Below are 10,133 nucleotides of genomic sequence, written 5' to 3'. Positions count from 1 at the left end.
TTCACAGCAAGCAGGTTCTGGCTGTGTTGTGCATGGAGGTGACAAGGGGCTGAGGAGAGTCAGACTAAAGAGGGTTTGGTTTGAAGATATCTCTTAATTGTGTCCAAGTGCTGATCTAGGCAAGGTACAGGCTCTAGGACATAGGCTGAGTGGATCTAAAGCTTTAAAAGTGCCTTTAGTGACTTTCAGTTGGCTGGAGAGATAAAGGCAGCCTTAAATTGGTGCCAGGTGTCCAGGGTGTGGCTAGGCCTATGAGATGGTTGATGCCATCTCTGATCTACAGTTTGTGGCAGAGAAAGGGCAGGGTACAAAGAGAGCTGTTTCTTTCTAATAGCTCTAAGGAAAACTGCCTGGAGACAGTGGAGCTGCGACTGGCTGGGAAGGTTTTGAACATGTGAAGGTATGAGAGACAGACAGACCATGCCTCAAGACTGTAACAAAAGAAGGTCAGGAGTTCGGTGTGTTTTCAGGAAATGGTGAGAATGTATTCCGACAATAGAAAGCAGTGGAAGCCCCATCAGATCAGTGATCTTAAGTAGCTCTATACTGTGGGCACCGCTTAGCCAAGCTTCTCAGAATGCCAAACTGGATATCTGGTTTTCACAGTAAGGAAATAGATAGAACTGGGCTCTGAGCCCCAGCTGGATATGAAGAAAGACAGTCTCTAACAAGAACATATATGGCCTCCAGGAGGCTATTTATTTGCAAGGGAAAATTCTAGTTTAGGCCCAGTGCCAGGACAGCAAATTCCATGCAGACTTCTCATCTTGTGTCTTCATTTCTTCTGATTTCTCAGTGATGTGGACCAGGGTGAGACCCACAGTGCCCTGAGCCATGGCCATGGGGTGGGCCACCAGGTCCTGGAGGGTGATGTTGTCCCCCAGGACAGTGTCCTGGACCATGGCCATGGGATGGGCCACCAGGTCCTGGAGGGTGATTTCCCCCAGGACAGTGTCCTGGACTATGGCTATGGGATGGGCCACCAGGTCCTGGAGGGTGATTTCCCCCAGGACAGTGTCCTGGACCATGGGCAGGAGGTGGCCCACAGTGAGAATGACCCTGGCAGTGTCCCTGTTGAAAGCCAAAAGAGAAATGCTAGAACCAATGTCAATGGCTGCAGTCAATTCCTCTTTACCTCCCCTCCCCAAGGGACTCAGGATTCCTGGGCATCTGCAAGGGGGTGTAGTGGGAAGTTGGGTGATAGGAGTATCAAGGAACTGCTCCTAGCCCTGCTTCTTTTGCAGTGAAGTTATTTAACTACTGGGCAAGGAAAAGGGGAAGAGTCTAGATGCTTTACGTTTGTTCCCTTTGCGGAGCTGTGACCTCTTCTTCTAGATCTTGAGTTATTTATTTGTAAGAAGCAAGAGTATCTTATAGGTCACTTACCCGACCTGGGGGCTCTAGCAGAATGGCTAATGAGTTCTGTCTTGCTAGAAATGGCAGCTCACTACATTTGGGAGCAAAGGCGAAGCTAGGGAGGCTGGAGAAGAATTCCCTGAAAGCCAGGTGGGGAGAAAGCCAGGCTCTGAGAAGAGGTAGAGAGGGTGTGTTGTGTGTAGAGAGAAGTGTGTTAAATGTATATACAATAGCTATGGTTGTAGAGTGGGTGGCACGTGCGTGCCCTTAACCTTTTAAAGGGGTATAGGCAGGTGGATCTTTGTGGGTTTGAGACTAGCCTTATCTAAATAGTAGTTTCACGCCAGTCAGGGAAGCCCCCTTTAAATTTTTTGGCTAGGTATAGTGGTAGATGCTTTTAACTCTAGCAACATAAGAGACAGAGACAGGCAGATCTCTGTGAGTTCAAGGCTAGTCTGATCTAAATAGTGAGCTTCAGGCCAAATGATGCGATCTTGTCTCAAAAATAAAAGTAAATAAATAAAATTTTAAAAGTGTGTCTAGGTACGGAGTTCAATGGTAGAGAATTTATCCAGACACTGTAAACCCAGTACTGTAAAAATTAAACCACAACAAAATAGCTATGTCTGGATATGTGCCTGTAAGTGGGTGCACAAGCATGTACACACATGTACACACATGTACACAGATGTGTGCTCAGGGTGACAAGGTATGGGCTTATAATGCCCCTGTACTACTGCCAGACCCAGTCAAGAAGAAGGGAAAGTACAGTTAAACTTCCACTTCTCAGATCTAAAAGGCCTGGGAAAGTATTGCTTCACCTTCCTTGGCTGAGACCAGGAGTGATTATCTCTTGCTATAGGCCTAAGGAAATCATAGGGCACTGGCGTCTGGAGCCCAGTGTTGCAGAAATAGGGTTATGCCCCTCTTTCCTGGGAGTGGGATGGTTCCCTACTCTGCTTTGGCTATCCAAGGGGTTGATAGGGCAGAATACCTACAGGGAAGGCAGTCTCCATAACGGGGGGGTTATCCTCTTCCAACGGTCCCTGCCCCATCTGGGCTCAGCCATTCTAGGGAACAACCACTTCTCACCCTTCTATGGCAGGGTCACAGACCCAGGTCAGGAAGTCTGTCTGCTGCTGGCTGGGAGGTAGAAGGGGTGAGCAGGCAGCCTTCCCTTCCTTCCCTAGCAGAAGACAGCCAGCTAGGGAAGCACAGAACAGGCTGGGGACCAGCAGGAGAAAGGACGGGCTGCTGGGCCAAGGGAGGGAAGTAAGGAAAGGAGAGAGACAGATGGGAAAACAGAGGAGAGATTGCCAAGGAGAAGGTTGCAGTTGGCAGGGGTGGGCGGATGCCGCAGCACTCCGCCCTTCCCAGGCTGCTGCCTGAGTTTTCCTGACTTCATTTGGCAAAGTCCTGGTCCAAGAATGAGGTGAGAGGTCTGAAAGAAGCCGCCAAGGTGGGAAGGGTAGGGGCAGGGGGATGGGGAGGAAAGAAGGATAGAGAATGTTCCTACCTTGCCACCTGTTAGAGAGAAAGGGGGAAAGAAACAGGGCTTCAGTCCTTTGGGTCCAAAGGGGACAACTTGCTCCTGCCTCCTCCCTGATGTCTTCACCCCTGCCCCACCCAGGCTCCTCAGGCTTGGCCACTTGCCTGACAGTCACTCCTTCATTCATCCACTAACAGTAGATTCATATTGAAAGTCAATACAAACTTACTCGTGTATCCCTGTGGGTTCAAGAGCTGGCCAAGTCCCCTGGTGGCACAGGGCCAGGTAGGAGGTTAAGGTTTTGTCCACACTGCCAGTGGTCTGCCCTCCTAACCTTGGTCAAATTTCAGGGCCCTAGGGAGGCATGCTATTGTGGTAAGCCCTCTTCTGCCTTGTCTGGGGCCCAGCCAGCCTCCCTGACTCATCCCTGAACATCAACCCATAGCCCCTCAGAGCTCTGTGCTGGTTTCTCCTCATATCCTGGTTACAACCTTCCGGTCTTTGTAAAGACTCTAGGCCTTTGTTCACGATGTCTGCTGCTTGGAAATCTCTCTAACTTCGCTCTGCCTTACTGTCCAGCAGGAATTCCACATCACTGGGATGTCAAGATACCCACTGTGGACAAAACAGCTCATTCTGCAGAAGCCTGTGTGGTGGGCTTTGGTGGGAGTTCTAGTTCTTTTGTGTCTTTTGAGGGGAGGCAACAGTATGGCCGTCAAGAACTCCAGACCTGGCAGTGCTTTCACGGTCTCATCTCAAGCACATCTAACATCCCTGGGCCTCGTGGGTACTGTGGAAGAGGGACCTGGCCTGCCTGTTTTCTCCTGCGGTTGAAGGGCTAATGAGATGGAGGATGTATAGACTTGTTTCTTAAATATAAAGTGCTCTTTGGAATACAAAGGTTTGTTTACATTTGAAACTCTGTGCACACCCACCTATACACACACGCGCGCAAGCACACTTGGCATCCAATACATATGGCTGGTTGACTGCCTCTGCACACCCTCTTCTGTCTCCTAGCCACCCAGTCATGCTTACCTGGATGCATCTTTACAGGGCAAGAGCAGGAAGCGACACACAGAACACCTGTGGTTAACGGATAACATTTTTATTTGCGGTGATCTAACCTCCAATCTAATCTCTTTCCTTTCTAAGTCTGTATACACATAGTCCCTTCAAAAGAAGAAAGGGGTGCCGGCCAAGTGCCCTGGTCAGGATACCATCCCCCACCCCCATAGGTCTCTGTATAAACACCTGCTACAGAGCTGGGATGGGAAGGCTTGGCTCCTTCCTGTATGCAGAGTAGGGAGGGGCAGAACAGATGGGTGGGTGTGGGCTTCTGGGGAGGAGGGGGAACCTAAGGACTTTGTCCTTGCCGCACAAATGAATGGATAGCCTTCCCCAGTCCTTACTGCTTATTACTGTCTCCTCTCACAAAGATTGGAAGAGGGTGAGGAGTTTAAGGTCTGAGTCAATTTGTCATCCACTGACAAGCTGTCATCGCGTGGAGATGTTGGGTGGTCTGTCGAGGCTGGAGCCTCATCTTTTGGGGCCTGACACGCAAGGCGCAATTTTTTTTAAAGATGTATTTACTTCACGTATGTGAGTACACTGTCCCTGTCTTCAGACACACTAGAAGAAGACATCAGATCCCATTACAGATGGTTGTAAACCACCATGTAGTTGTTGGGAATCGAACTCAGGATCTTTGGAGGAACAGTGCTCTTACCCGCTGAGCCATCTTTCCAGCCCCAAAGTGCAATTGACAGTCCTAGATCTGACAACCCTATAACACAGTACACTTGAAGACTAAAGGTATCAGGACCCTCTGAACTCACATAGTCACTGAGCAAATGAGCACAGACACACACACACACACACACACACACACACACACACACACACACACACCCCAATACAAAGGCACAGAGTCGCAGATCAAATCTTGAGCCTTGTACTTGGAAAGCAGGCTTTCTACCATGAGGTCTTTTTTTTTTTTTTTTTTTTTTTTTTGCTTCTGCATGTTCAACTGAAATCAGTCCCAAATTATGCCCATAGTCTTTCTGACTCTCTACTTATTTTTAATTTTTTAAAAAAAATTTACATATATGGGTATTTTGCCTCAACTTATGTCTGGGCACCATATCCATGCAGTGCACACAGAGGCCAAAGTAGGAACCAGATACTCAAAAACTGGAGTTACACATGGCTGTGAGGCACCTAGTGGGTGCTGAGAATTGGGCCCAGGTTCTCTAGAGAGGCAGCCTGAGCTCTCAACTGCTGAGCTGGCTCTCCAGCCTCAACTGCTCCCAACTCTTCACCCTTGACTAATGATGAGCTTGGAAGAGTCTCTCGAGGCTGGGCTTAAGTGTGTGAAGCGATGTTAACTGAAATCTTTGGGCCAATCAAGACCAGGATTAAAAGCAAGAGAAAAGACAGTCCTTGGAATGTCTTTTCCATTTAGGCCTAGCTATCCGAAAAACAGGAATTGTTGGTTCTAGAAGGGACTTTGCGAGCCTATAATTCTCAAGTGACCTCTCTACCTGGTGTGTCAGTTCTAACTCTTGCAGAGTGGAGGTCCAGGGGCTAGCCTGGAAGCTGAGGAGGACAGAAATGCATACAATTGCACAACTATCTGGCATAGACACAGGCAATCCTTTAGAAACCGATCAACATGTGCAGACATATGTTATCCTCAGAAAGATCTAGAGGCACAGGAACCATTTCAATGAACTGACACATACCTAGGATCACACAGGCACCCATCCATTTACACAGAGCCCTCTCCCTTCACCACCCTCAGCAAGCAGGCCCAGGTCCTTACCTAGGAATGTAGAGAAGGGACAGGAAGACTGAGACTGTCTCCCCTCCAGGGAGTATTTGTACAGGACAGGGTGGGGCTGGGTCAGGCCATATGCTTTCAGGAGAGTTCAGGGCTGAGCGTTCAGGGAATGAAGAGGGACGGGCTAATCTCTACCTGGGCAAAGAGCACTAGAGGGAGAAGGTGGGTGGGGCAGAGAGGAGAGAGGGGAACCTTCCCAGAGCCAGGTTCGAGGTCGCAGGGCTAGCATACTGATTTCCGCCAGCCAACAAGACAGGACTGCATCTCCTCCCAACACGTGGAAGAGGGAAAGTGACCCCTCGGTACATTCCTCCTACCTTGAGGTCCATGGCCCAGAGTTCTTAAATTGTTATCCAATTCAGGGAGCTGTCTGGAAACAAATCACACACAGAAAGGGGGACAACGGGGATGGGATCTGGATGAGGCAGAGAGGATGAAAACTTTCAGAACTCAAGCTGCCAAGTTGCGCTACCTTTGAAAGCCCTTTGTAAACTGCGGTGCAGACGCCCGGGCACCTGCTCTGTGCCAGATACTTTGTTCCTGTGCTCCCTCGGGCAGAAGGGGCCCTGGCTGTGAGCTTCCTGTCTCTGAGATCCTTTCTTCCAGTGCCACTGATCTCCCCACACCTCAGACTCAGCGACACAGTGGCTCCTTCAGTTACCTGGCCATTGACCTCTCTTCTGGTGTTAGTAAGTGCCCAATAAGTTTGATGGATGATTTTCTTTTCATTTTTAAAAAGTTTATGTGTTATAGGTGCACGCCATACATACAGTGCCTGTGAAGGTCAACCAGAATCCCCTGGATTCTGAAAAGGGCGTCAGAGCCCCTAGAATTGGAGTTACTTGTGACCTGTCATATAGAAGCTGGGAATCGAGCCCAGGTGCTCTTAGCTGTGGAGCCCTCTCTCTAGCCCCTCGGTGAATGAATTTTGATAAATTTGCTGAAGTTAGCTGTTGTTGGGTAATGACTGGCTTCTTTTTTTTTTTTTGTGGTTTATATTTGTGTGGATTTTTTCCTTCTGTGTTTATGTGTTTTTAAAAATTATTTTCTGGAAGATGGCTGTGCTCTGCCCTAATATTACAATGCTGCTCCAAACAAGATCCTTACAAGGTAGGCTACAGAATGAGAACCTGTCAAAATAAAAATAAAACTGAGATTAGCAATGGCTCAGTCGGTGAAGGCACTTGCTGCTGTCCACCCTGACAACCTGAGCTTGATCATCTGAGCCCACATGGTCCTAAAGCTATACTCCGACTTCCATACTCAGTTCATGGCATGCTCATGTACACACACACACACACACACACACACACACACAGACATACACACACAAACACACACACACATAGAGACACATACACACAGAGACAGAGACACACACAAACACACACAGATAGAGAGACACACACAGTCACAGAGAGAGACATACACATATACACAAAGACAGACAGACAGACACACACACACAGAGAGACACACATAGTCACAGAGAGAGACATACACATATACACAAAGACAGACAGACAGACAGACAGACACACACACACACACACACAGGTAGAGAGACACACAGACTCAGACACACACAGACACTGAAACACAGACACACACTCACAGAGAGAGAGAGACACAGACACATACATAGACACACACAGACACACATAGATAGACCAGACACACACAGAGACACATACACACAGAGACAGAGATACAGACACACACAAACATACACAGATGAGAGACACACACAGACACACACACAGAGACATACACAAACACACAAAGACACAGACACACACACAGAGAGACACAGACACACACATAGACACACACAGACACAGATGCACAGAGAGACACAGAGACACACAAACACAGAGATGGAGAGACACACACAGAGACACAGACATACACACAGAGACACAGACACACACATAGACACACACAGACACAGATGCACAGAGAGACACAGAGACACACAAACAGAGATGGAGAGACACACACAGAGACACAGACATACACAGGTAGAGAGACACACAGACTCAGATCACATGGACACACACAGACACACACACAGACACACACACACAGACACACACAGACAGAGAGAGGAAGGAAAGAAAGATGTATGTGTGCGTGTGTATACACATAAAAAAGATGTTAAAAAAATGACAGGGCTGGGGTATAGCTCAGCAATCATGCCTAATATGTCCAGGTCTTAGGTCTGATACCTAGAATTTATGAGTGTCATGGTTTGTATATGCTTGGGAGTGGCACTATTAGGATGTGTGGCCCTGTTCAAGTAGATGTGTCACTGTGTGTGTGAGAGCTATAAGAGCCTCACCCTATCTGCCTGGAAGTCAGTCTTCCACTAGCAGCCTTCAGATGAAGATATAGAACTCTCAGTTCAGCCTGCACCATGCCTGCCTGGACACTGCCATGCTCCCACCTAGAGAATAATGGGCTGAACCTCTGAACCTGTGAGCCAGCCCAGTGTTGTTCTTTGTAAGACTTGCCTTGGTCATGGCGTCTGCTCACAGCAGTAAAACCCTAACTAAGACAAAGAGGAAAGAAAAAAAAAAAAGGTAAAACATGCTTAAGGTGAATAGAAACCCAGGTTGTCAGCTTTGTGCTAACTTCTCCTAGCAGTCTGGGGAACAGCTAAGATAGTCTCTATCTTGTCCCACAATGTGAGCTAATAAACCAAATGTGGTACATACATCAATTAATATGAAGGAGTAAACACTATACAAACCACACTGTGGCAGGGGGTCAGGATAATTATGTGGAGTGAAAGAGGCCGCACGCAGAAAAGGCTTACTGTATGTTTTTGTCTAGAATAAAAAAGCCTAGACGGGGGTTGGGGATTTAGCTTGCCTAGGAAGCGCAAGGCCCTGGGTTCGGTCCCCAGCTCCGAAAAAAAGAACCAAAAAAAAAAAAAAAAAAAAAGCCAGACAGTTGATAAGGACAGCAGACCCATGGGCAGTGGAGAAGGGCAGAGGGAATAAGCAATGAGGCAGGTGTCATGGTTGCTCTCTCAGCCATGATCGTGGCTTCATGAAATATACATATACCAAAACAATGTGCACAATTCAAATATGCGTGGTTTATGACATGTTAATTTGACCTCAGTTAGAATTGTAAAATAAAAACCACTGTGGCCACCATCAGAAAACAAGAAGAAAGCTTTGAGGAACAAGGTAAGTCTTCCCTATCTCAGTGCTGGGGAGGAAGAAACCTGCCAACCAGGGTCTTCTATAGTGTCAGTGAACTTGGGTAAGCTCTAGATGGTGTTGTGAATACATATATACATCATACATACATACACACACATACATACATGCACACATGCACACATCATACATACATGTATCATACATACACAAACCATACATACATATATACGTCATACATAGACACATCATACATACATCATACATACACACATGCACATATATGATTCATATATACATCATACACATATACATACATCATGCATGTATACATGCATGTATACATGCATTCATACATACATACATACATACATACATACATACTTGCGTCATTATGGGTATTTTGCCTGCATTTGTACCTGTGCACCACATGAATGCCTGGTACCATTGGAGGCCAGGAGAGGGCATTGGATTCCCTGGAACTGAAGTTACAGCTGGTTATCAGCTGCCATGTGGGTGCTGGGAATTGAACCCTGGTCATTTGGAAAAGCAGCCAGTGCTCTTAACTTCTAAGCCTTGTCTCCAGACCTGCAATTTAGGAGGTATTACCCTTACCTCTCTTTTTTATATTTTAAACCTTTGTCTAGATGTATTTATCTTGCCTTATGTCTATAAGTGTTTTGCATACATGCATATAGGATCTCCCACACGTGACTTTTGGACCTTCTGGAACTGGGGTTACTCATGGTCATGAGTCACAGGTGGTTGCTGGGAGTGGAACCTGGGTTCTCTGCAAGAACACACGCTCCTAATCACTAAGTCATCTCTCCAGACCCATCCTCACTTCTTTTAGAGGTGGGGCTTCAGTTTTTGAGACAGGGTCTCAATTCTCCCAGGCGGCCTCAAACTAGAGCAGCGGCTAAACTGGAGCTCTTGATCCTTCTGTCTCCATCTCCTCAGCGCTGGGATTGCGGATGTACAGAACCACACCCAACCAGTTATGGGTTTGTTTTGTGCATGTGTGCATGAGTGCACACATGGGCACATGTGTGTGTGTTGAGACTTAGTCTCTCATAGCTGAGACGGACACTGGCTTTCTGATGCTCTGCCTCCGCCTCTGGAGAGCTGGGATTATAGGCGCGCACCGCCACTGTAGTTTTATCTTCTTTTCTTTGACAGACTTTAAAGGGAACATGGTTCAGAGATATTAAGAGGTTGCCAGTACACAGTGGTTCTAATCAGGGACTGCCTGAATGTGGGTCCTGGGCTTTTCTTC

The 10,133-nt window shown here is 47.3% G+C and overlaps 1 protein-coding gene across 1 annotated transcript; it reads right to left on the bottom strand.

Moving 5' to 3' along the window:
* Positions 1 to 676: 676 nt before the first annotated feature.
* On the bottom strand, positions 677 to 3,931 carry Phgr1 (proline, histidine and glycine rich 1). Its single transcript, NM_001305384.1, has 3 exons — positions 3,884 to 3,931; positions 2,873 to 2,880; positions 677 to 1,071 (listed from the first exon to the last, which is right to left on the bottom strand). The coding sequence occupies exons 1-3, from the start codon at positions 3,891 to 3,893 to the stop codon at positions 793 to 795; spliced, it is 297 nt and encodes a 98-aa protein (NP_001292313.1). The 5' UTR covers positions 3,894 to 3,931; the 3' UTR covers positions 677 to 792.
* Between the last annotated feature and the right edge of the window lie 6,202 nt (positions 3,932 to 10,133).

The sequence above is a fragment of the Rattus norvegicus genome, chromosome 3 (assembly GCF_036323735.1).
Source record: "Rattus norvegicus strain BN/NHsdMcwi chromosome 3, GRCr8, whole genome shotgun sequence".
In the NCBI taxonomy this organism is placed as follows: Eukaryota; Metazoa; Chordata; class Mammalia; order Rodentia; family Muridae; genus Rattus; species Rattus norvegicus.
The sequence above is the reverse complement of the archived record's forward strand: the minus strand, read 5'-3'. Positions and strand labels throughout refer to the sequence as shown.